General features: G+C 48.8%; 1 protein-coding gene, 1 non-coding gene and 1 pseudogene across 10 annotated transcripts; all 3 read right to left on the bottom strand.

The window, feature by feature from the left end:
- Positions 889 to 26,377, bottom strand: LOC100522670 (zinc finger protein 789-like). 9 transcript variants are annotated; one of them, XM_021086160.1, is made up of 4 exons: positions 21,242 to 21,431; positions 11,013 to 11,196; positions 8,221 to 8,351; positions 6,175 to 6,369 (listed from the first exon to the last, which is right to left on the bottom strand). In XM_021086160.1, the coding sequence occupies exons 3-4, from the start codon at positions 8,278 to 8,280 to the stop codon at positions 6,226 to 6,228; spliced, it is 204 nt and encodes a 67-aa protein (XP_020941819.1). In that variant the 5' UTR covers positions 8,281 to 8,351; positions 11,013 to 11,196; positions 21,242 to 21,431; the 3' UTR covers positions 6,175 to 6,225. The 9 variants fall into 9 exon arrangements, 2 of the variants coding, with proteins under 2 accessions (XP_020941819.1, XP_020941820.1); XR_002342255.1 differs by lacking the exons at positions 6,175 to 6,369; positions 8,221 to 8,351; positions 11,013 to 11,196; positions 21,242 to 21,431 and adding exons at positions 19,312 to 19,397; positions 20,642 to 21,182; positions 21,723 to 22,150; XR_002342256.1 differs by lacking the exons at positions 6,175 to 6,369; positions 8,221 to 8,351; positions 11,013 to 11,196 and adding exons at positions 19,312 to 19,397; positions 20,642 to 20,726 and having other exon boundaries at positions 21,242 to 21,436.
- On the bottom strand, positions 12,271 to 17,544 carry LOC110255274 (annotated as a pseudogene).
- TRNAW-CCA lies at positions 25,596 to 25,667 on the bottom strand. The gene has a single exon. It is a non-coding gene; the product is annotated as a tRNA-Trp (tRNA).

Below are 26,377 nucleotides of genomic sequence, written 5' to 3'. Positions count from 1 at the left end.
AGCCTCTGCAGCATGCCAAAGTCCCTGGGCCAGGGATCAAACCTGCGCTACCGCTGTCCCCAGAGCCATCGCAGTGACACCACCAGATCCTTAACCCACTGAGCCACCAGGAACTCCTACTTTTGAATTTTGAAGGCAGTGGATATTGTAGCTGTACTGTCATGTTGCAACGGAGAAAGCAGATGCCACTGTGACGCTTTATCCTCGGTGTGTGATCTGTGCTGTGTAGAAGCCTTAGAGGCTTTTCTTCATTCCTGCTGGTGGGAAATTTCCCCGTGGATATGGCTGGGGGCGAGGTCTCTTTCTTCATTCGTTGTCCCGAGGAGTCCGTGGGCTGTGATAATATAGATAGCCACGTCTTTGAGTTGTGAGAATTTCTTGGGGTGCGCTTCTATTTATCTGTTCATTTTTCTCTCATTTTTCTTCTGTTTTCTGGGGTGTCTTCCAGTTGGGGTTCCCCACCTCCTTCCCATTTCCTTATCTTCTATTTCCTTTTCTAGGAGATCTCTTGGCTTTATTTTCCAACTCATTTGCTGAAATGTTTCTGTTCTCATTAATATTTTCAAGGGCTTTTTCTTGCTCTTTATTCCTTTTCTTATAGGCTCCTCGTTTCCTGGGTGCAATAGCATGTCTTACTTATCTGCGACTAGGAGTTCCCACCATGGTACAGTGTGTTAAGAATGTGACGACAGGAGTTCCTGTCATGCTGCAGCAGAAACGAATCTGACTAGGAACTATGAGGTTGCGGGTTCAATCCCTGGCCTCGCTCGGTGGGTTAATGATCCGGCGTTGCCATGAGCTGCGGCGTAGGTCCCAGATGTGGCTCAGACCAGGCATTGCTGTGGCTATGGTGTAGGCCAACAGCTGTAGGTCTGATTGGACCCCTAGCCTGGGAACTTCCACATGCTGCAAATGCAGCCCTAAAAGGCAAAAAAAAAAAAAAAAGAATCTGACTACGGTGGCTTGGGTCCAGCAGAGGTGCAGGTTTGACCCCTGGCCGGTGGTGCAGTGGGTTAAAGGATCCAGCTTTGTCACCACTGTGAATGCAGCCATAAATTAAAAAAAAAAAAAAAAAAAAACAAGAAAAGAATATTAAGTATAGGTTATTCATTTTTCTCTCGTTTCATGCATTGCATGTTTCATTGGCATTTATTTTTTCTTCCTTTCTTTTTTTTCTTTTTCTTTTTTGGCCACCCTTGGGCACATTGAGTTCCCCAGCCAGGGATCAGATCCAAGCCACCGTTGCCGTAAATGCCACAGCCGTGGCGAGACCAGATCCTTTAACCCACTGTGCCAGGCTGAGGATCAAACCTGCATCCTGGCACTACAGAGATGCTGCTGATTCTGTTGTGCCATTGGCCTTTCTATGAGTGGTTATCCTGAAATGCCGGTAACCTTCACTTTCTGTTTATATGTGATAGTTCAACGTAGGAACTGAGCCGGGACACTGCTGGGAAGGTTTAGCCAGCTGGTGATCTGCAGCGGAGGGCCAGTCATCAGGTGCTGTCCTGGTGGGGGATTCCCGTCTGTCCGTGTCTCTGGGCCACTAAGTTTTAACCAGGGAGAGATTCGTCAACAGTTATTTTATTGAGTGTCTTCCAGTAAGTCAGATGCAGTTCTGGGTGGGGAGAGGGGAGGATCCAAAACCTAAGAAATCCCTGCCCTTTCTGCCTGGAGGACGTGAGCCTTGGCACCAACAGTTTAAGCCTGAACGGAGCACAGTGCATTGAAGGTCTGCCCACCAGAGCAGCAGGTTTGACTTGATTCTCCTGATGGAAAAGGGCCCCCTGTCCCCTGTGCTCAGCGGGTCCTCAGGCCCCCAGTCCAGGATTTATCTGGTTCAGGCTTCCTGGAGAGTAACCTGCCAGGATTCTGGCCAGGGGGGCGGCATCATGTACAGACTTACACCCAGTTTAGATGTGTCACCTCCCCAGGAGGCACCTGGTGGGTCTGGGACTGAAACTCTCCACGTGAATAGGGTTCTTCTTGCTAAAGCATCCTGCGTGCGTGGGCTCACGCTCTACCGTCTCTCCTGACACCCCTTCCAGGTTCGCCCTCGGTGCTGGAGTGGCTCATACGCCAGTGGAGTGGGGCGGGGGGAGAGACGGGCTGGGGGGTCGAGGCACAAGTGTAGAAGGGAAAGAAACAAGGTTTGCACAGGCAAGTGTGAGCACCTCTGACAGGTTAATGAAAATAACTTATCTTCAGGGTTCCCGCTGTGGTACATCTCTGCAGCATCAGGATGCAGGTTCAATCCCCAGCCCAGCTCAATAGGTTAAAGATCCAGCATTGCCACAGATCACAGCTGCGGCCTGGAGCTGATCCCTGGCCTGGCAACTCCATATGCCATGGGGCACCCAAAAATTTTTTTGAATTTAAAAAATTAAAATAATTACACAAATGACTTCATGGAGAAACTTAAAAGGGTTTGGGGGCAGGGCATGCTTTTCTGCCAGCAGTTTCTTTTTCACTGAAGCACAGGGATGACATACCAGTAGTTTGTATTTTAATGTTTCAGGTTCAGAGACTGGACCCGAGAACAAAGAGTTGATTCCAAAGCAAGAAATTCTAGGAGCGGAGCCCCGTGGGTGGCTGCACGGGTCCCAGGAGAAGGCTCCCCTGTCTTCCGAGTGGGGTGACGCCCACAGGGACAGGGTAGAAAAGCCCTCAGGAAACCTCTCCTCCCTGAAACTTGAAGATTCTCCCGAGGAGCAGGGAGTCTCCAGCATCTGCGATCTTAAGACAAGTCCCGCAGAAGAAGAGGACCCCAAAAATAACGAATCAGGGACCAGTGCCAGAAGTTCGCACTTTGCTCTCTGTCAGCACGTCCAGAGGCCTGTGACTGGTGATGACCACGGGAACAGGTGTAGACACACTTTAGAGACGGTGAAACCCCACAAATCCCGGGACAGCGAGGGACGCTGCCAGCGGTCAGGCCTTGTCGAGATGCAGAGGCGGCTCCAGGAAGAAAGGCCTTACGAATGCGGTAACTGTCGGAAGAGTTTCAAACAGCGCTCCGACCTGTCCAAGCACCAGAGGACCCACACCGGGGAGAAGCCCTACGAGTGCCCGGCGTGCGGGAAGGCCTTCAGCCAGAGCGCCACCCTCGTCAAACACCAGAGGACACACACCGGCGAGAAGCCGTACGCCTGTCCCAAGTGCGGGGACCGCTTCAGGCAGAGCTCCAACCTCATCCGGCATCAGAGGATCCACCAGGGAGAGACACACTTCACGTGTGACGAATGTGGGGAAACCTGCCGTGTCTCCCACCGGGCGAGACATGAGCGGACACACAAGGGGGAGAGGCCCTTCGTGTGCGACGCGTGTGCCAAGAGCTTCAAACGCTGCTCCGACCTCTCCAAGCACCAGAGGACCCACACCGGGGAGAAGCCCTACGAGTGCCCGGCGTGCGGGAAGGCCTTCAGCCAGAGCGCCACCCTGGTCAAACACCAGAGGACACACACCGGCGAGAAGCCGTACACCTGTCCCAAGTGCGGGGACCGCTTCAGGCAGAGCTCACACCTCAGTCGGCATCAGAGGATCCACCAGGGAGAGAGCAACTACACGTGTGACGAATGTGGGGAAACCTGCCGTGTCGCCAGTCGGCTTAGACACCAGAGGACACACAAGGGCGAGAGGCCCTACGTGTGTGACGCGTGTGCGAAGAGCTTCAAACGGTGCTCCGACCTGTCCAAGCACCAGAGGACCCACACCGGGGAGAAGCCCTACGGGTGCTTCGTCTGTGGGAGGCGCTTCAGCCAGAGCGCCACCCTCGTCAAACACCAGAGGACTCACACTGGCGAGAAACCTTACAGATGCCTTGAGTGTGGGGACAGCTTTAGGCAGAGCTCACACCTTCTCCGACACCAAAGGACCCACAGAAATAAAGTCCCATCATTCTGACATGCTTCTGCCTGAGCGGTTTTGTTTCCCTCCCTCTCTCTCTTTCCAGGAACCGCATCCTTTGGCTTTTGCGCCATTTCCGTGATCATGGATCGTGTCACCTTGGGCCTCACGCCCAGGACAGACGGAGTCCAGCTGGCGTCTCAGGATGGGCTTTGAGCACATATTGCCCCAAAGGAGGACTGCGTGAGGTGGGATCCCTGCCTGAAGAGACTTCTGGGGAGGGCTGACGTGTGACAGTTCTGTCCTTGTCTCCACTCCTCTGGAACTTCTGCTTTGGGGCCCCCTCTTGCCCACTCCAGTTACTTCCCCGAGCATGTATCCACTCGCTTAGATGGTAAATATTTCATAGCCCAAAGTTAAGTACCTAGAAGAGACATTCTATATTCTTGACCTTTTAAACAATTAAATTTGCAGGGTCCCTCTTTCTTTCCTGCTTTTTTTCCTTATCGGCTTAAATACAACTAAGAATTTGTATTAGGGCCTAAATCTGTCTTACTGTCTTTCTAATGCTACACACTGATAACATGTATCACACCCAAATTCTTTTTGAACTTATTTCTTTTGGGGGGGGCTGCACCCACAGCATGTGGAAGTTTCCGGGCCAGGGATCAAACTCGCACCACAGCAGCAACCCAAGCCCCCACAGTGACAACACTGGATCTTTAACCTACTGCGCCACAAGAGAACTCCCCGAACCTTTTTTTTTTAAATGGAATGCAAGTATGTTATTGGATGTTTGGGAAAACAATAGGAGAAAAAATTACCCATAATCCCAATACCATCATCTATGAGCTACTGGCACTTTGGTGTATTTCATTTTGATTTTTATCTGCATATTTTTATATAACAAAAATCACAATGTTTATATCTTTAGCATTATGTCTTAAGGTTTATACACTGTTTTCCTAACCTTTATGCTTAATAGCTGCTCATTTTCCATCAAGTGGATGTAACAATTCCTTTTGCTGGACATTTCAGCTATGTCTCATTTTTTATTGTTGCCAGCAATGCTGTAGTGAATAGCAAAGTAAGTTTAGGATTTGGATTATTCTTTAGAATCTAAGGCTACATTCCCAGAAGTATAATTCCTTGATCATTGTGTGAGCTATTATATGGCTTTTAATACACCCAATTTCTTCCCCCAAAACAAGTGCCAAATTACACTTTATTATGAGAGTGTGCCCAGAAAGAAGAAAAACAAATTTGGTTGTTTGCTACCAGAAAAAGAAACTGGTAGCAATCTCCAGCAAGGCTCAAAAAGCCCTAAAACAACAATACCTTTAACTTAGGAAAAGAAGGTAATGGGAATTACAGCCCATGAAAATGCTTCTTAGGGACCCAAGAGGCATGTTGACATGTTGTTTTGAAAAAGCCCCAAAATGGAGTTCCCACTGTGAGGCAGTGGATTAAGAATCCAACTGCAGTGGCTTGGGTCGCCGCAGAGGCACAGGTTCAAGCTCCAGACTGGCACAGTGGGTTAAAGGATCCAGCGTTGCTGCAGCTGCGGCTCAGATTCAATCCCTGGCCCAGGAACTTCCATAGGCACAGGTGCGGGTATAAAGAAAGAAAAAAAGCCCCCAAATGAACACATCCTGAAAACCCATCAACAAAAGAGGAGATTCATAAATTGTGCTGTATTCCTGCAACGGGACACTCGGTGTCAGTGTAGGTGACTGAACCACAGCTACAGAGAAATATGTGTGAGTCTCAAAATACACCTGCAGGGCAAGAACCAGAGGATGATCCCATGTGTGTAAAGTTCCAGAAAAGCAAAACTAGGTCCAGACATAAATAAATAGGTGCTACATCTACATAATACAGGGGAATGATTAAGCTTTGGTGAAGAGGGAGATGAGATTAGAGAGAATATAAGGGGCTTTCATGACTCCGAAGATACTCTACTCCTTACCAGGGTGAGGGTGCATGGGTATTATTACTTAGTCCTGTTTAATCCATACGTCTTCAAGGATATAAACAAAGGATAACGATATAAGTAAAACAAAATATACTGTGAAGGGAGTTCTCGTTGTGGCTCAGTGGTTAACAAACCCGACTAGTATCCGTGAGGATGCGGGTTCGACCCCTGGCCTCGATCAGTGGATGAAGGATCCGGCGTTGCCGTGAGCTGTGGTGTAGCGCACAGACTCGGTTTGAATCCCGCTTTGCTGTGGCTGTGAGTAGGCTGGCAGCTGTAGCTCCAATTCGACCCCTAGCCCAGGAAGCTCCATATGCCAGGGGTACGGCCCTAAAAAGACGAAAGACATATATATATATATATATATATATATATATTATATACACGAATCCCATCCCCCATCTTCAAGCGGACTCGTTACCCAAGGAGACCATGTTTCTGTAATTGGCCAGCATCACTTCTCTGTAGACGCCCTTCTGAGCCCAGCCCAGCGTGTCCCACTCCTCCCTGGTGAAGTACAGGGCCACATCCTCGAAGGTCAGCATCTCCTGAAAACACAGGGACTGATTAGAGCTGCCGTTCTCAGCGCACCTCTGGGAGCTCTCGTCATTATTCTACAGGGGAGGCTGGAGGAGCCGCCGTGGCCGGGGAAGCTCATTGAGTCATGAGCAGATTCAGCGCTCAAGTCCTCAGACCCTCGGGCCCCACGTTCCTTCTTCTACATTTAGCGTCCACAAGCGTTTTCTCTAGAGGGACAGACGGCAAATAGCTCAGGCTGCTCTGGCCACTCAGTCTCTGCTGCAACCAGTCAACCCGGCACCTGGGGCACAGGTGCAGCCACAGACCTCGGGAGAGCGATGGGCGTGGCTGTGACCCAGAAAACTGCCCCCAGGTCCAGGCCAGCTTGCCAGCCCTGCTCCGGACAGTCCTACCTTCACACGGAACACACTTCTTCTGCCCAGTTCTCTCAGGAAAGAGAAGGTGCAGGCAGATGAGGTCCCTGAGGACAGGTTGGCGTGTGGACTCTTCACAAAGGAAAGGACAGGCTAACCGGGCCAGCGAGGCAGCCCTCACTCACTAGGTCTGAAGGGGATTAAAACGGAGGGGCTTGGGGGACCCAGGAAGTTCTTGGAGGAGCCAGACTGGAGCCAGGGCCTCAGAGGAGGCAGCGCTTCACCCAGCAGCCCGGCAGGGAGGGACTGGGGGGTGAACACCTGCAGCGATGCCCTCCAGGGCTCTGGTCCCGACCCTCCATCCCGCTGCCAGAAGCCCACCTGAAGCAAGAGCCAGGGAGCCGCTGACACAGCAAGGTCAGCGCCCAGGGCCCAGCCGGAGCCGGAGGGTGGGGAGGAGCTCAAGGGGCCAGGCAGAGGCTGCTCAGCACAAGGCAAGGGCGGCCGCTTCCAGGGGCAACTGGGCGCTCACCTCCTGTGGGCCGAGAAGGGAGGGTGCCCCACACCCACCCTTGCGCCCCGGAGAGGCCCGCCTCTGCCCCCCACGGCCCCTTCTCCCCCAGGCCCGTGTGGGATCTGGCTTCAAAGCCCTCGACGCCACCCCATCGTCCCCCGTCGCCCAGAGCTGCCCGCAGGTCTCCTCAGCCGACGCCCGGCCGGCCGCCTTCTCCGCACCCGCGCCGGGGTCCCCAGGGCCGGGGTGACGGGGTTCAGACGCGCCCGGAGCCGTCTGGCTGCTCCGCAGTTCTCGCCTCGCGTTCCCTGCGCCTCAGCACCTCCAGCCCCCAGGAGACCCTGCGTCCGGAGAAGTCGCCGCCTCCAGTAAGTGCCCGAAATAGAAAAGCAGAGAGGGAGCAGCTCCGCAGGCTGTGAATGCGCCACCCTCGGGGACACGGTCACGTCGCAGCGGGGAGAACGGGGCCCAGAGCGGCTCCGTGTGCAACCTGTGCCACCCTCAGAGCCGGACCCTGCTTCAGGGAGGGAGGGGGCCAGTGGGGACACGGGAGAAGCTCACGGGACGCTCCGGGGTCCACACGCCATGGGGGTGGGGGCTGTGAGGACATGGGACTCCGCCCGCGCACCCCCCTCAAGAAGGCGCTGCCAGTCACACTCCCTAGTAGCCCAGAGGCTGGTGGCCCCCAGCTCCTCCCCCGCCCCCTCCTCCCCCCCCCCGCCTCCCCACCTGCTCCTTCCACTCCCCACCCCCTGCCTCCCATTCCCACTCCCTCCTTCCCTACTCCCCACTTCCTTCCCTAACCCCCACTTCCTTTCCTAACCCCCCTCCTTCCCCAACCCCCCCACCTCCTCCTCCCACCCCAGTGCCTCCCTAGACTTTCCCATGCGGGTTCTCCCCACCTCCCCTTTCCTCCCTCAGAGGAAGGGGCTGTTCCTAGTAACCCCTCTCCCTCTGCCCCAGCCCATCTCCTGTCTCCCCCAGGCTCTTACTCCAATGACCATGACTCTTCCTTTTCCATCTTTGCCCTCTTCCGCCTGTGAGCTTGCCATTTAAATAGGAAACATACATTTGGTCGTCCTGCCTGTTCCTGGCACAGAATTCCTAAAACACTTGGAATTTCCTAAGAGATAAGGACAAAGGAGCATCCTTTAATATCTGAGCTTTTGTCATCGGTTTCTGAAGCAGCTCCACAGCCATCAAGGTGAGAGGAATGTCTGGTCACACCTGAGCTGATGTAAATGAGACTTCAGGAAACTCCTACTGGTGGGTTGCCCTGGAACCCCCACCACCTGAGGCGGTGAGGAGAGGACTGGGGGGGGTGTCCTTCAGTCACCAAAGGCCAGTGATTCGACCATCACACCTATGTAAGGAACCCCCATAAACATGCAGCGATGGGCTGTGAACTGGTGGAGGTGCTGGGGACACGGAGCCTGGAGAGGGCTGGAAGCGCTGCACCTGCTCACACTCATCCGGCCCCACCTCCTTCCATCTGGCTGGTCCAGAGTTGGAGCCTTTTACAAGGAACCGGTGGTCTGGTAAGTAAACTGCTTTCTGAGTTCTCTGAGCGGCTCTGGCAGATCAATGGGACCCTTGGAGTGGGTCATGGGAACTCCGATTTGTAGCACAGATGACAACCCGGACTTGCGACTGGGGTATGAAGTCGGGGAGGGGATCTTGCGGGACTGAGGCCTTAATCTGTAGGGTCCGATGCCAACACCAGGAGGACAGCTTCAGAGCTGAGTTAAATTATAGGCTGCCCAGGAGTTCCCATCATGGCTCAGCAGGTTAAGAATCTGACTAGCTTCCATGAGCACGTGGGCTCGATCCTTGGCCTCACTCAGTGGGTTAAGGATCCTGCATTGCTGTGAGCTGTGGTGTAGGTTGCAGACGCGGCTCGGATCTGGCATTGCTGTGGCTGTGGCGTAGGCCGGCAGCTGTAGCTCCAATTCGACCCCTAGCCTGGGATCTTCCATATGCCATGGGTGTGGCCCTAAAAAGCAGGAAAAAAAAAAAAAATATATATATATATAGGGCACCTGGCTGGGTGTCACAGATGTGTAGAGACATCCCGAGTACCTGATGTCAGGGGTGAAGTGCAGGAGAAAGAAGGGACAGCGGGGTTCTTTCCCAGGCACTCCCTCCTCCCAGGCTCCTTCCCTCCTGCCAGCACCAGTGCTGAAATCTCTCCTGCCTTTAAGATGCTCCTTGTGCCTTCTTTCCTCTGGTTTCCAAGCTCTCTCCTCTCTTCCTGGACCAGTCACCCCACAACCCATCCTCTGGCTTAAGCCTTCCCAGCTCCCCTAGACTTGTTCCCCTAAGTCCCACCACCCGGCCACCCACATGGGAACACAGGGAAGAGGAATGCCGTAAATTAACTAGGACGTCAGAGAGATGTCACAGAGAAGGTGATTTCTGAGCTGAGTCTTAACGTACAAAGAGGTGAGTTTGTCTGTGGATAGAGAGAACAGGATGCACATAGGGATGGGGGGACAGAAGGATGCTCACATCCCTGTGGGGGGCTCTCTGGCTGCCCAGGAAGGCTGGAGATGACCAGAAAGGCAGGCAGAGTTTTAGGGTCCCTCAGCAAATCCGGAACCTCTGTTTTTTTTTTGGCCGCCCCCAGGCATATGGAGTTCCCGGGCCAGGGATCAGACTGGAGCCGCAGTTGCAACCTAAACTGCAGCTGCCAGCAACGCCAGATGCTTAACCAACTGTGCCAGGCTGGGGATCGAACCTGCATCCTAGCAACCCCAAGATGCAGCCCACCCCAGTTGCAGGCTGCATCACAGTGGGAACTCCAAGGTTTGGAATTTTAATGCCATCTAGGTTCACACGCTTTCAGATGACTCAGTTCAGAGTTGGAGTTTTCATGCCATCCATGTCTTTCTGTGATTCTGTGGGACAAGTTGGAAAGGTTTCTCTGGCTAGTTTTCCTTTCCTCTGACCTTTTTTTTTTTAAGGGGTGCATCCACGACATATGGAGGTTCCCCGGCCAGGGGTCTAATCGGAGCTACAGCTGCCGGCCTACACCACAGCCACAGCAACGCAGGATCCGAGCCCTGTCTTCAACCTACACCACAGCTCACGGCCACGCCAGATCCTTAACCCACTGAGCGAGACCAGGAATGGAACCCACAACCTCATGGTTCCTAGTCGGATTCGTTTCCACAGCGCCACAACGGGAACTCCCCCCTGATCCTCTTATCTACAACTGTGATTGGCAAGAACCATCCCCAGTCCCACCCACTTCACATTGGCAAAAAAAATCTTATATTCTTAGTAACTTTAGAAGGGAATGGTGGTGGAAAAGTGCAAGATCAGGAGTTCTTGTCATGGTGCAACGGAAACGAATCCGACTAGGAACCATGAGGTTGCAGGTTCGATCCCTGGCCTCACTCAGTGGGTTAAAGATCCAGCATAGCCTTGAGCTGTGGTGTAGGTCACAGGCGGGGCTCGGATCCTGCGTGGCTGTGGCTGTGGTGTAGGCCGGCAGCTGTAGCTCCGATTAGACCCCTGGCCTGGGAACCTCCATATGCCGTGGGTGCGGCCCTAAAAAGGCAAAAAAAAAAAAAAAGAAAGAAAAAAAAGAAAAGTGCAAGATCAATGCCAGTTGGATATTTAACAATCATTAGCACAATAAGTGTGTTTGTTAAACCAGAATGAATGCCTGAGGGGCTGCTTTCTCTAAGAAGAGAAAGAACTCTTTCAGTTGAAGCTGCAAAGACTTGGGTTGGGAGGTAAGGGGTGACAAGAAATGGGAATGGGCTTCCGAGTCACTCACCTGGGGATATTTACAGTCCAGAGCAACCTGGCCATGTGGCTAGACAGCGCTGAGTCCTACAAGGAGAAGAGGGTGAGCCTGGCAGCTGGAACTGGGTACTGGGTTCTTGGACCTCGTCAGAAGGTTCATGGTTCCCCGAGGATGAAGCTTCTAGTGTCGAGAATGGAAAAATCCTAGAGGGACACTGGGTAACAAAACGGATGGCTCTGTTGAGAAGATGAAGACCCAAATGGCCCAGTAACTCTAGGGTGTAATTCTGAGTAAAAATAGAGTACAGATGAAGTATTAGAATTTCTTTAAATATACCAATAACATTCTTAAAATCTTTTTTTTGTTCTTCCAGTTTTGAGATATAATTGACATACAGCACGGTATCAGTTTAAGGTGTAGGACACAATGATTTGACTTACATCATGAAATGATTATCAAAATTTTAGTGAACATCCATCATCCCATATAGATACGCAATTTTAAAAATAGGAGTTCCCGCTGCGACACAGAAGGTTAAGGATCTGGTGTTGTCGCTGCAGTGGCATGGGTTTGATCTCTGGCCCAGCGCAGTGGGGTAAGGATCCACTGTTGCCACAGCTGTGGTGTAGGTCACAGCTGTGGCTTGGATTTGATCCCTGGCTTGGGGCACTTCCATAGGCCATGAGCACTGCCAAAAAAAAAAAAAAAGAGAGAGAAAGAAATAGGAAAACAAAAAGTATTTTTCTTTGTGATGGGAACTATTTAGGATTTACCTTCCTAACAGCTTTCATATATAATGTACAGCAGTGTTAATTATATTTATTAAGTTGTACATTACTACCTATAGTACTTATTTATCTTATTAATGGAAGTTTGTACCTTTTGACTACCTGTATCCAGTCGCCCCTCCCACCTCTTACCTCTGGTAACCACAAATCTTCTCTTTTTCCATGAGTTTGCTCATTTGTTTGCTTTTAGGCTATAACTGACCTACAACACTGTATTAGTTCCTGGTACACAGGAGTGACTTGATATTTCCATATATCTCAAAAAAATCACCATGATAAATCCAGTTTCCATCTGTCACCATACAAAGCTACCCATTCTAGGAGTTCCCGTCGTGGCACAGTGGTTAACAAATTTGACTAGGAACCATGAGGTTGTGGGTTCGATCCCTGGGCTTGCTCAGTGGGTTAAGGATCTAGCGTTGCCGTGAGCTGTGGTGTAGGGCACAGACGCGGCTGGGATCCCATGTTGCTATGGCTCTGGTGTAGGCCAGTGGCTACAGGTCTGATTACACCCCTAGCCTGGGAACCTCCACATGCCCTAGAAAAAGCAAAAAGACAAAACAAAACAAAAAACAAAACAAAACAAACAAACAAAAAAAAACCCTACCCATTCTACGTAATAATAAGGTTAGGTGTGGTTCATCCACTGTCATTTCACCATTATTCTATCTAATAAGTGATATGCAACAGTGAACAACAGCAGTGAACAACATGAACTATTCTTTGCCTTTACAGAACCCATATCATTAGAATGACTTTCAACAAGTAATTATAATTAAGTATTCACTTATATCAAGCAAAAAAATATCAAACAAGTAATAATAATAAGGTGTGATGATGTCAGGAGAACTAAAGGGGTTATAAGAACACAAAATTAGGAGCTCCCATTGTGGTGCAGCAGGTTAACAACCCAGCATAGTGCCCATGAGGATATGCGTTCGATCCCTGGCCTTGCTCAGTGAGTTAAAGATCCGGCGTTGCAAAGGAAATTCCCATATCCTTTTAAGGTCTACAGAACCCACACTGATTTTACACCCATCTTCTCTTCTAACATAAGCCTTTAAAGCTATACATTTCCCCCTAATCACTCCCTTAGCTGCATCCTGCAATGATGCATCTCCCCGTCAGAACATGTTTTGAACCAAATGTAAATTCCGTATCACTCAATTTAAAATACTGGTTTAAATGTTGGTAAATGTACAAGGGAACAGGTGGAGTACAGGGAAAAGGATTTTCTGGGCTTAGATTTTCTTCTTTTTAATTCCCTAGAGAAACTTCCTGGTAATTTTCCTTAGGGATCCTGATCCTCCTCCACTTTGCCTTCAGGTTGAAACTACTATTTAGAGAGCCATCAGCTCAAACAATGTGTAGTCTGATCCTCTGTTTTTCAACTGATATTAGATGCTCTGCTTCTTACTCTGTTTCTCTGACTAGACTTTCTCATTCTCTGCATCCCTATAAATTCTCTATGCTGCTTCAGCCATTTGGTTTTGTAACAGATATTCACATATACCTCTTGTCCTTCCATACCTAATAGCATTTCAAGGAACAGAGCCAATTTTTATGTGACACAGCGTCACATTTTTATAATATGCCCCACAATACTTAGAGCAGGTCTATACAATCAGGAGAGCATATATAATTATTTCATGAGTTTGCTGCATTCTATTCATCATGAATTTCTTTATGTTGATGCAAGAAGGCTGAATGCACACTGAAGGTTTTTTTCATATTTCTTATATTTGTAAGGTTTTTCTCCTGTGTGAGTTATTTTTGGTGCTGAATAAGAGATGAACTCTGGCTGAAGCCTTTGTCACAATCATTGCATTTATATGGTTTCTCTCCAGTATGAGTTCTCAGATGCTTTGTCAGAGATGAGCTTTGGCTGAAGGCTTTCTCACATTCTTTACATTTGTAAGGTTTCTCTCCAGTATGAATTCTCTGATGTCATACAAGAGCTGAGCAGCCACTGAAGGCTTTCCCACAGTCATTACATTTGTAAGATTTCTCCCCGCTGTGTGTTCCTTGATGTTGAATAAGAGCTGAACAGTAACTGAGAGCTTACCCACATTCACTACATTCATACGGCCTTTCCCCTGTGTGAATTCTCTGATGCTGAGTAAGGCCTGACCTGTCGCTAAAGGCTTTCCCACACTCTTTACATCTATAAGGTTTTTCTCCAGTATGAACTCTTTGATGTTTAATTAGGGATGTGGTGTCACTGAAGTCTTTCCCACACTCCTTGCATTGATAGGGTTTCTCTCCAGTGTGTATTCTGTGATGCTGGATAAGGTACGTGCTTTGGTTGAAGGCCTTCCCACATTCATTACACTCACAGGGCTTTTCTCCAGTATGTATGATATGATGTTGAACAAGGGCTGAACGATGACTGAAAGCTTTCCCACATTCATTACACTCATAGGTTTTTCTCAGGTGTGAATTCTCTGATGCTGAATAAGTGATGAGCTCCAGCTGAAGGCCCTTCCACATTCATTACATACAAAGGGCTTTTGCCATTCATACAAATGAATCCTCTGATGGAGGATAAAGGCTGAGTAGCAACTGAAAACTTGCCACTCACTGCATTTCCAAGGCTTTTTCACTGAATAAACTTGTTGATGTTTTGAACTTTCTCCGATTTCATTACAATTCTCCATAAGGTTTTTCTTATGTTTAATTATGGTTTGCCTCAAATCTTTCTTCTGATTTCCTTGCTGCCTTTCTACTGTGCTTTCACATTCCCAGGCTTTTATCAATCCAGAGTCCCATAAGTCATCCTTCTTAAGTCTTTCTATTATCAGCTCCCTTTCAGATGATATTTCTTCACAAACTTCCTGCTTTAGAAGCAACATTATAGTTTCAGGTATAGATTCAGAATCTGAAATAAAAAGCACAAATGTTTGTATGATCCATGCTGAAAGAAATAAAACTGCCAAACTGGCAAGAAGTTAAAGAAAGTTAAAATAATGCCTATTTAAAATGTTTATCAGAAGTTCCCCTGTGGCGTAGTGGGTTAAGTATCCAGCGTTGTTGCTGCAGCAGTGTGGGTTGCTGTTGTGGCATGGGTTTGGCCCCTGGTCCGGGAACTTCTGCATAACTTGGGCATGGCCAAAAAAATTGTGTATTTGAATGTTCTCAGAAGCAGCCTCATAGCAATGGCAAATGACAAGGCTCCAATGAATAACAGAGATGGGAGAATAAAATATGAGGCACAATAAAAGGTCAGACAATGAAGATGCTCCACCTGAGAAAGTGGAAAACTGAACAAACTAGCCAAGAAAGAGGTTAAGTCAGATGGGATGAGAATAAATGTTAAAATAAAATAACTGAGCAAGAGTTCCCAGTAACAAACCCGAATAGTATCCATGAGGTTGAGTGTTCAATCCCTGGCCGAACTTGGTAGGCTAAGGATCCAGTGCTGCCATGAGCTGTGATACAGGTTGCAGATGAGGCTCAGTGAAGCACTGCTGTGGCTGTGGCATAAGCCAACAGCTGTAGCTCTGATTCAACTCCTAACCCGGAAAACTTCCATATGCTGGGGGTGTGCCCTAAAAAATTAATTCATTAACTGAGGAAGTGGGTGGGGGATGAAAACAAGGGTTGAGATTGGGCAGTTCTGAAAAAATATTGGACAAAAAATCACTTTCACATGAAGACTCTCTAATAACCTATATGGGAGAAGAATATGAAAAAGAATGGATATACATATATGCAAACTGATTCGCTTTGCTGTACACGTGAAATTAACACAACATTGTAAGTCAACTATATGCCAATAAAATCTAAAACTAATAATAATGAAAAATAAAATCTTGGGGAATTACTGCTGTGGCAGAGTGGAAATGGATCCGACTAGTAACCATGAAGTTGTGGGTTTGAGCCCTGACCTCACTCAGTGGGTTAAGGATCTGGTGTTGCCATGAGCTGTGGTGTAGGTCACAGATGTGGCTTGGATCCTGCATTGCTGTGGCAGTGGTATAGTCTGGCAGCTACATCTCCAATTCAACACCTAGCCTGGGAGCCTCCATATGCCAAGGGTGCAGCCATAAAAAAATAAAATAAAAATAAAATCTTGGAGTTCCTGTCCCGGCTCAGTGGTAACGAACCCAACTAGTATCCATGAGGATGAGGGTTTGATCCCTGGCCTTACTCAGTGGGTTAAAAATTTGGCATTGGAGTTCATGTCATGGCGAAGTGGTTAACGAATCCGACTAGGAACCATGAGGTTGCGGGTTCGGTCCCTGCCCTTGCTCAGTGGGTTAAGGATCCGGCGTTGCTGTGAGCTGTGGTGTAGGTTGCAGACGCGGCTCAGATCCCGCGTTGCTGTGGCTCTGGCGTAGGCCAGTGGCTACAGCTCCGATTCAACCCCTAGCCTGGGAACCTCCATATGCCACGGGAGCGGCCCAAGAAATAGCAACAACAACAACAACAACAACAACAACAACAACAAAAAGACAAAAGACCAAAAAAAAAAAAAATTGGCATTGCCATGAGCTGTGGTGTAGGTTGCAGAGGTGGCTCAGATTTGGTGTTGCTGTGGCTGTGGGGTAGGCCAACAGCTACAGCTCCAATTCAACCCCTGACCTGGGAACTTCCATATGCTGTGGGTGCAGCCCTAAAAAGACCATAAAATAAATAAATAAAAATAAATTAAATCTTAGAGATCCCATTCTGACTCAGGAGGTTAAGAACCTGACTAGTGGAGGACACAGGTTCAATCCCTGGCTTCACTCAGTGGGTTAAGGATCCAGAGTTGCCATAAGCTACAATGTAGGTAACAGATGCAGCTTGAATCCTGAGTTGCTGTGGCTGTGGCACAGGCCCTGCAGCTGCAGGTCCAATTCGACCCCCAGCCTGGGAACTTCTATATTCCACAAGTGTGGCCCTAAAACACAAAATAGGAAGAAAGAATATCATCCATTCCATGGCTTTAACTGCCTTTTTCTTAATTTTATTTTTGTCTTTTTGCCATTTCTTGGGCTGCTCCAGCGGCACATGGAGGTTCCCAGGCTAGGGGTCTAATCAGAGCTGTAGCCACCGGCCTACGCCAGAGCCACAGCAACGCTGGATCTGAGCCGCGTCTGCAACCTACACCACAGCTCACGGCAATGCTGGATCCTTAACCCACTGAGCAAGGCCAGGAATCAAACCTGCAACCTCATGGTTCCTAGTCAGATTCGCTAACCACTAAGCCACGACAGTAACTCCCTAACTGCCTTTTTAAATTGAAATATATTTGACATATTACATTTTGTAAGTTTAAGGTATAGGACACAGTGGACTTGACAGATTTATTTACTGTAATGTGATTGCCATTGTAGCAATAGTTAGCATTCTGTTGTGTCACAATTATCATTTCTTTTTTTGTGTTAAAGTTCTTCCAGGCAAAATATAGCATTTTAGGAGTTCCCACTATGGTGCAGCAGGTTAAGGACCTGGAGTTGTCGCTGTGGCAGCACAGGTTTGAACTCTGGCCCAGCGAGGTGGGTCAAGGATCTGGTGTTGCCACAGCTGTGGCGTGGGTCGCAGCTAGGGCTTGGATACCATCCCTGGCCTAGGAGTTTCCATATGCCGCAGGTGCAAGTGAAAAAGAAAAAACACCGAAAAAATTACAGCATTTTAGATGCCATTAATTACAGAAGATGTCTCAGCAAGTAGTATGCACTGAAAAATAACTTCCTTACCCCAAAACACCAGGCTCCCATAATTCTCCACCTTCCACTCCATGCTTCCTCCTCGACATGGGTGAAGTCCATTTCCTCAGCCTTGACTGTCCTCAGAATAAGCTTTTTTTTTTTTTTTTTTTTTTTGTCTTTTGTCTTTTTGCCTTTTCTAGGGCTGCACCCACGACATGCGGAGGTTCCCAGGCTTGGAGTCTAATTGGAGCTGTAACCACCAGCCTACACCACAGACACAGCAACGCAGGATCCAAGCCACATCTACGATCTACACCACAGCTCACGGCAATGCCAGATCCTTAACCCACTGAGCAAGGCCAGGGATCGAACCCGCAACCTCATGGTTACTAGGCAGATTCATTAACCACTGAGCCACGATGGGAACTCCAAGAATAAGCATTCTTATAGGACTTGGTGATCCTTGAGGGAAGAAAACAACCTAGAATAGGAAGTAGTTGGGTTTGGGTTTTTTTTTGTTTTTGTTTTTGTTTTTTGCTTTTTAGGGCTGCACTCAGGGCATATGACAGTTCCCAGGCTAGAGGTCAAATTGGAGCTATAGCTGCAGGCCTTCTCCATAGTCACAGCAATGAGGGATCTAAGCCACATCTGCAACCTATACCACAGCTCACGGCAGCGCCAGATCCCCAACCCACTGAGCAAGGCCACGGATCAAACCCACATCCTCATGGATATGAGTCGGCTTTGTTTCCGCTCTGCCACAATGGGAACTCCAGGAAGTAGTTTTTAATCTGAAGGTTAAACTTTTACTTGAACCATTGGAATGGAATAGTCTCAATTTTCTGAGTACTAGTGTGTTAGGGAAAATAATAATAGCTAATATTTATAATGTATTTGATGTATACTAAGTCGTTTGAACTACTTTTTGTGGTGATAACTATATTGGGTAAGCACTATCATTAACGCTATTTACAGATGTAAGGATCAGATCAAAGATTTTGCCCAGACAATCGGACTCCAAAGCTATACTTTTTTAATTCATTTTTTATTGTTTATATAATTTTTAAAGGTTACTTTCCATTTACAGTTATCACAAAATACTGGCTATATTCCCTGTGTTGGACATGACAATCATCCTTGAGCCTATCTTAGCCAGCAGGTCACTCCTCCACTCCCCCACCCCGACCCCCACCCCATATCACCCCCTCAACTGCTAACCACTAGTTTATTCTCTCTATCTGTTAGTCTGCAAAGCTATACTCTTTCTTTTTTTCTTCTCCATCTTTTTAGGGCCACACCTGCATCCTACAGACGTTCCCAGGCTAGGGGCTGAATCAGAGCTGCAGTTGCCGGCTACAGCAATGCAGGATCCAAGCCCCATCTATGACTTACACCACAGCTCACGGCAACGCCGGATCCTTAACCCACTGAGCTAGGCCGGGGATCAAACCTGCATCCTTATGGTTACGAGGTGGGTTTGTAACCCCCTGAGCCACAGTGGAAATGCCCGTTCTCCACTCTTTGAAACTCCTTCTTCAGTTGGTTATGAAGATGCCACACTTTTAGCCTCCCCCTGCCTCACAGGCTACATCTTCTCAGTCTCCTTGGCTGGTTCCTCTTCATCTCCCTGACTTGGAAGTGTTGGAAGCTATAGGATTCAGTAATAAGATCTCAGCTCTCTTCTGTCTACACTTATTTCCTCGGTGATCAGTTTCCTAGAAGTACCATGCACAAAGATTACACCCAAATTTAAAGCTCCAGCCTGAGCTCTCCCCCAAAGCTTCGAGTCTTCAAGGAAAAATTACTTGGGCTCGGTTCTCTAGAAGGGATTTCCGTGGACCTCCAAACAAGACAAAACACTGTGCACACCAAGCTAAGACTTCACGGGAGCAAAATTAAACTTGCCTGGAACTCAGGAAGAAGCACTACAGTAGACTCCATTTCCACGGTGCTCTGTCTTGGGGGCAGGAAAGCATCCTCAGGGGTCACAGCTGGAAAGAGTAGAAAAAAAGCCATGAAGAAGGTAAACTCTACCCTCCCACTTCCAAATTCAATAGGACAAAGCTATCACAGGCAAGGCGAAAGATATACATAAGGCCTATTCTACTTAACTAGAAAAGCTCAGGGGATTCCTTTGTGGCACAGCCGGTTGAGGGTCCAGTGTTGTCACTGCAGCTGCTCAGGTTGCTGCTGTGGCGAGGGTTTGATCCCTGGCCTGGAAACTTCCACATGCTGCAGGCAAGACCAAAAAAAAAAGTTAAAACCAAAACAAAAAACTCAGAGAGCACAGAGTAAGACAAAAACGTGAAAGTGCTTTGACCAAAAAGTTAAACTCACAGACCCATCATATGTCAAGGGTGACTTTTTCTTTTGTCTTTTTAGGGCCACACCTGCGGCACATGGAGGTTCCCAGGCTTGGGGTCCAATCAGAGCTGTAGCTGCCAGCCTACACCCACAGCCACAGTCACTCGAGATCCAAGCCGCCTCTTCGACCTACACCCCAGCTCACGGCAACACCGGATCTTTAACCCGCTGAGCAAGGCCAGGGATCAAACCCGAGTCCTCATGGATACTAGTCAGGTTTGTTAACCACTGAGCCACGATGGGGACTCCTGTAAAGCTTTTGGAACACTCTAACATGGGTGGAAATGTGTGAGCTGCCCTTTATCACAAAGGTAAGCACCACGGAAGCTTCTCCTTCCATGGCCAGAAGGAAGGGGATGCGGATTAGCACAGAACTGCTGAAAGAGGAAGATGGGACCCGGAAATGTATTACAAGGAGCCTAGTTAGTGATTTCCAAACAGGGGAGCTCACTGAGTTTCTCTACTCGGGGCCTCTTCCTGACACGAGTTTCCTTCCTTTTCTGTCATGTGGGGGCACCTAAACTTACTTTCACATCAAGGGTATTTCCTCCACTTGTTCCCACTTTCTTTTTCTTTTCTTTTGGTTTTTAGGGCCACCTGCAGCATACAGAAGTTCCCAGACTAGGGACTGAATCAGAGCTGCAGCTGCCGGCCTAAGCAACAGCCACAGCCATGGCAATGCCAGAACCCAGCTGCATCGGCGACCTACACCACAGCTCACGGCAATGCCGGATCCTTAACCCACTGAGCGAGGCCAGGGATCAAATCCACATCTTCATAGATACCAGTCGGGTTCGTTACCACTGCGCCATGACGGTGACCCGGCACTTGTCCCCACTTTCAACTCCATATATATTTCTGTAATTCTTACCTTTTCCCTCAACTTCAATGGTCAGATAATCCATGACCAGCTTCTCTTCGTTGTCGTGTTACTGCTATGACCTCCTCCTTATTCACTGTTTCAGATAACATGGACTTTTCAGCCATGTATAATCTGCTTCTTTGTGTATCTTTCAATGCTAGCCCTTCTCTGGAATTGACTGCTGCTCTCTGGGGCATCTCTCCCACTATTCCTAGGAAGCTTATTCCTATGCATTTAAGTCCTAATGGCCGCAGTTATTCTACTTTGGTTGGAACCTTTATTATTTAGCTTCAAGTAAGGGCATCCTCTTACATTCCACACCAGGGCAAAAACAGGAGAGAACCGGGGCAGCGAACTCTGAGCCTCAGTCACACACCTGGTTCCAGACGGTGCACAAACCCTCCTTAGACCTAAAGCGCAGAAGTGGCCGGTGATTAACGTAGCAGTAACAAAAGCAGGGCTCTCACAGCAGCTTACTCCTTACCATTCATAAGCACAAGCAGCTGACAGCTGGGGCCCGTATACGTCGTACCCGTTACTCTCTAAGACCCTGAAAATACACAGCGCATGATTCCCTTGCCCTTTCAGAGCGGGACCCCCGACACTGACCTCAAATATAGCCAGGCTCCAAAACTCTGATAGAGCAAAGCAGAGAAGGGGAAGGAGCAGGGCACAGACCCCAATATTTGGTTTATGTCCCCAAGGTTCAGAGACTTAAGGCTCTTGATAGAGAGACAAAAATCTAATGCCGCCAACAGCGCGAGACGCTTCCGCCCACTACACTCCTCGTCCCAGAATCCCCCGCTCTGCCACGCCCTCCTCATGCCCCCACCAAGGACTCCATTTCCCGAAATGCTCAGCGCAACTTCGCTTCCGGGACGCTCCTTCGCTTAGAACAAAGCTGGGTACCCGGCCGGAAATAGCCGGGAGAAGCGCCCGGGAGGGGGGTCGAGGTGCAGGTAGGGTCCCGCCCTTCCTCCACCGAGGCCGGAACCTGAGAGCCCCGCCCGCGCTGCTGTGGGAGGCGTTAGAGTCGCACGGCCGACGGATGGGTTGTGGAGCCCCACGCCTCAAACCGGCTTTCTCTTACCCCCGGGGCGCTCTATGGACCCGGCTCCCGCCCCGAGGCTGGATCCCTGCGGGACTGCGCTCCGGAGGGGCGGACACAGTCGCCTTCCGGACCCACGGAATTGCGGGGTGACAAAAGGCTCGAGCCCGAGGCTCGGTCTGGAGTCGCATCTGCGCACTCGGAGGCGACAGCGCCAGGTCGGGGGGTCCGGGCGGAAGGACTCCACTTCCCAGAGGGCTCGGGGACACCGCTGCCTGTCCTGGGGGCGTCTGCAGAGCGAGGAGAGAGACTTGTGCCTTCAGTGTCGGTCTTAAAATGGAACTAATTCCCCACCGATAGGTCTCTTTTCTGAATAACCTGAGCAGCTGTCGTTTAAAAGTTCGGAGTGATATTAGCGTCTGGCTGTTAGTTGGCGGTGGGTGATGGGGACACGTGACACAAAATAATTTTCTTAGTATTTCTCAGTCGTTCTTACCATAAAGGCTCAAGTCTGGAAACGGAGTGCTAGAGCGGATTTTGTTGAAAGCATCCTGGCTCGTTTGAAAAGCATTGGCGGGGGTGAGAAGTCACTCTCCCTATGGAGAAATATAAAAGCAGCAGCATGATTAGGAGTAAGATCACAAGGAAGCGTTAGCCGTAAGAAAGAAGCCAGGAAGGGAGGATGGCGCGGACTTGGATGGGCCCTTCCCTGGAGCCAAAGATCAGTCGAAGCAAAAGGTACTTTCTTCAAAGTCAGAAACGCTTGCGGCTGCAGCTCTGTTCGTGGAAATCCGGAGAAACCCATTGTATCTCAATTGCCATTCTAGTCCACATTACCGTACTCACCTGAACCGTCTCCACATCTAATCTTCCTCAGTTCATTCCCTCAGTCCGTGGTGTTTGAAGCAGCAGAGAGGAACGTTTAAAAGTTAAATCTGTTTATGTCACTCTTCTCAGAACCCTTCAGTGGTTTCTTCTGCCCTGGAGTAGTATGTAAAGTGAACACAGTTTATAAAGCCCTGCTTAATCTGGCTCTGCCTATCCTGAATTGGGGAGTCATCTTCCTATCTTTCCGTATACTCAGATCACATGGGCTTTTTATAGCATCTCACACACCCCAAACCCTTTGCCTCTCTTAGTCTGCATGTTCTGCTTAGAACATGTCCCTCTAGCCAGTCTCCAGATTTCAGTTCAAATGTCACCTCTTCAAAGAAGCCTTCCCTTCCCCTTCCTTCCCTTTAACTGAAATAATTCTCTTGCAGAACCCTGTTCTTTCTCTCCATAGATTTACACAATTTAGACTTTTTTCCCCTGTTAATGTATAACAGGCATGCCAGAATGGGTGTTAACAGCTTGGAAGAAAATCCCACCCCCCAGAAAAAAAGAAAAAGAAAATCCCAAAGACAATAGTGGAACCTACTTAAGAATTGGTTTATTCCAGGAGTTCCCACTGTGGCTCAGAGGAAACAAATAGGACTAGTATCCATGAGGATGCGGTTCGATCCCTGGCCTCACTCAGTGGGTTAAGGATCTGGCTTTGTCATGAGCTGTGGTATAGGTCGAAGACGTGGCTTGGATCTTCTGTTGCTGCACCTGTGGCGTAGGCTGACAGCTGTAGCTTGGATTCTACCCTCGCCTGGGAACGTCCTGCCCTCCATATGCTGCAGGTGCAGCCCTAAAAAGAAAACAAACAAAAACACCTAGTAGTTTCCTGCTATATAACCTAGTAGTTATATTATTCAAAATAAACACTTTTCCTCAGAGGTGTGACTCGAGAAGTCTTGGGTGAAGGGCTGGAGGAAGAGGGTCCATCTGCCCACGTTTCTTCTTCCTAGCTTGGTCTATTCTGTTCTGTGGTCCATCCCCAGCTCAGCACATCATGTTATCCTATTATGATTATGCAACTGTTGGGGAAATAAATTAGGAGAACTGCCCTCAGAGTTGCCACGTTTTACTTGTTTATCTCCTAGTTGAGACACACATCTGGCTTGAGGAATCTAAGTTCCCAGACCAGAGATCAAACCTGGGTCACAGTTGTGAAAGCGTGAAATCTTAACTACTGGTCCATCAGGGAACTCCTCAAAGTCATTCTACAGAGGAGGGAAGCTTCAGAAGCGAGGCCTGCGATACTGACAGTGGAGGCCCCCCCCCACCCCTATTCCTCTTTGTAGAAGACCTGGCTCAGCCAGCGCTGCAGGGCAGTTTCAGGCATTTGAAGGGACAGAAGGGAGGCAGATGACATGGGCAGTCAGTCCACGGCAGTCCATGGGCAAGTCCCTTCCAGGAATATGAACATAGGGAGGTAGAAGACAGGTCTGGTCTCCAAGCCACCTTTGTGTCCTCACAGTAGGACCCACTCTAGCTAAGGACCCAGGATGCTCCATCGTCCCAAATGAAGACAACTGACGTCAGCGTTTCCTTCCACGTTCCTCCCTCTCATTTTCCCCGGGTGGGTCGAATTTTCCCCTGGCATCTGCTGATCCTTAGGATGCTCCTGAGTCAAGAGCATCTCTGGCCTCACCTCATATTCCTCTGGCTTTGTGGCTTCTGGAAACCCGGTCCCAGAGAAGGGGCGGGGCCAGCAGTGCTGTTTCCAAGGATGGCGGGAACCTCAAAAGCCCCAGGGACCACGGGCTGGTTTTTGGAGGCGACGTCGAGCTCCTTCCCCTAACCCTGTCTGCCTCTACTTTTTCCACATTTTCATCAAAGAACAGGAAACCCAGGGCAGGAATCCCAAACCATCTGGACGGAGGATAGCAAACACCGAATTCTGCAACTGAGAAGCAAGGAAGTTGGCATGCGATAAAATATATAGAACAGATGAGCATCCATGGCCTCGTGGCGAAACAGTAGCACACCTGATTCTAGATCAGAAGATGGAGAGGTCAAACTACTCTGGCTTCAAAACAGGCTTTGGATTCTGAGAGTTTGCTCATCATCAGCCTTTAAAAAACCACACTTGGGAAATTTCTCTTGTGGTCTAGTGGTTGAGGCTGGGCACTCTAACTGCTGCAGCTCCGGTTCAATTCCCCACGTCAGCTAACTGAGTACCTCTGCATTTAAACATCAATAAATAACCTTTAGGAGGCCCATTGATGTGCTTATTTGTTAAACTCTGCAAAAGTCTATCACTTTTGAACTGAAGGGGGATTGAGGCTGGTTTAACGAATTAACTGAAAGCTTAATCCTGATTAAGTCATGAGTTTGTCACTCAAGTCAAGAGAACTGGCTTGTGCCTGGAACTTGATCGTTTTGTACCCTTGTGCTGGTGGTGGAGATACATTTGAATGAATCTTAAGTAAAAGAGTGCTAAATTCCAGAGTCACTTTCTGTTCCCAGAAATCTCAAAGTTTATGGTCAACATCATAAACTTTGAATCCACATCACAGCATTTTCTCTTGAACCGCAACGTTCAGGGATTTTGACAGAGGGAGCTCAAACCATCCAATGTATGTGGTGGTGGCTGGGGTGGGAGGGGGGAGAGGGAAACTGACTGCATCAAGAGGACACAAATATCAACCTCCAGAGACTGTGCCAGACGGTCTGGGAAAGCATCAAACCTACATTCACACCGGAGTGAGTTCATTAACCGAGTCTCCTCACGCCCTGTTTTAATGTCCTCTCTGAAGTCATGTGGTGTCTCTCTGCAGCTTAATCCTGATAAGGAAAAAAATGGAAGGACTTAAATCTCGGCTCACCCGGATTTTCCTTTCCCTCCAGCTCATCCTCACCCTTCAGCTTATCTCTGTGCCTGTCGCTGGGTTGTGCCCAAAAAAGTCTCTCAGGACTAAAGATAAGGTAGGAGAAAGTCCACAGCTGGGAGCCCTCAGAGCCTCGTTTCGTTTTGCTTACGACCGACCGAACTAACTGATCCTGGTGGGCAAGAGAAAAAGGAAAAGAAAACACAGGCTTGATTGACCCCGACGTGATTTGAACACGCAACCTTCTGATCTGGAGTCAGACGCGCTACCGTTGCGCCACGAGGTCCTCGGGGTGAGTTGCTTTTTTCATACCCTAGAGAGACAGTTTCAGCGGTTGTCAGGGGCAGCGTCCACCAGTTTTTTTCTGCTGTTGTTCTTGTTACGGCTGGGGCTTGACTGCGAGGTCTTTGTTCCGTTTATAAGGAGGCTGTTCAAAGCGCGAGGTGAGTGTAAACCAAGCAGCTGGAAGCGGAGAGCTCGGGGGACACCTGTCCTCAACCCCACCTCCCCCACAGAGGCTTTTAGGGAGCGACGTTTGGGGAGAGACCGTGGCAAATGAGAAACACAGCTCCCAGGGAAGGTGGAGTGGGGCGATCGGCGCCCCGGGTTCTCTTTTCCCAGCCCCTCTGCACGGGGAGCCGTACAAGGATTTGCACGCGAGTCCCACCTTCGGAGGAACAGTATTTCCCTTTACCAAAAAGAGCACTTGTGCAAAGTAGAACCACCAAGCCTACTCTGCAGCACAGGGAACTATACTCCATATTTTGTATTCACCTATAAGGGAAGAGAATTTGAAATAGTATATCTATTACTAGAATATAGATAGACTATTATACAAGTATATATATATGTATACTTTTTCAGAATATATATACTTTTTTAGTATACACGGATACATATTTATACTGAATCGCTGTGGGATACACCTAAAACAAACACAAATTTTAAAAAATAACAAAAGGGTGGATAAGCAGGGAGATCCTGCTGTGTAGCACT

This window comes from Sus scrofa, chromosome 3 (assembly GCF_000003025.6).
Source record: "Sus scrofa isolate TJ Tabasco breed Duroc chromosome 3, Sscrofa11.1, whole genome shotgun sequence".
Lineage (NCBI taxonomy): Eukaryota > Metazoa > Chordata > Mammalia > Artiodactyla > Suidae > Sus > Sus scrofa.
This window is presented reverse-complemented; position numbering and strand designations above follow the sequence as displayed.

Bases quoted from the DNA above. Each gene is read 5' to 3' on its own strand.
- LOC100522670 (XM_021086160.1), bottom strand. From the start codon at position 8,280: ATGGCAAGCTCACAGGCGGAAGAGGGCAAAGATGGAAAAGGAAGAGTC. The intron at 6,370-8,220 runs GTAAGAGCCTGG...CTGTGTTTTCAG, and splicing joins GAAGAGTCATGGTCATTGGA to GAGATGCTGACCTTCGAGGA.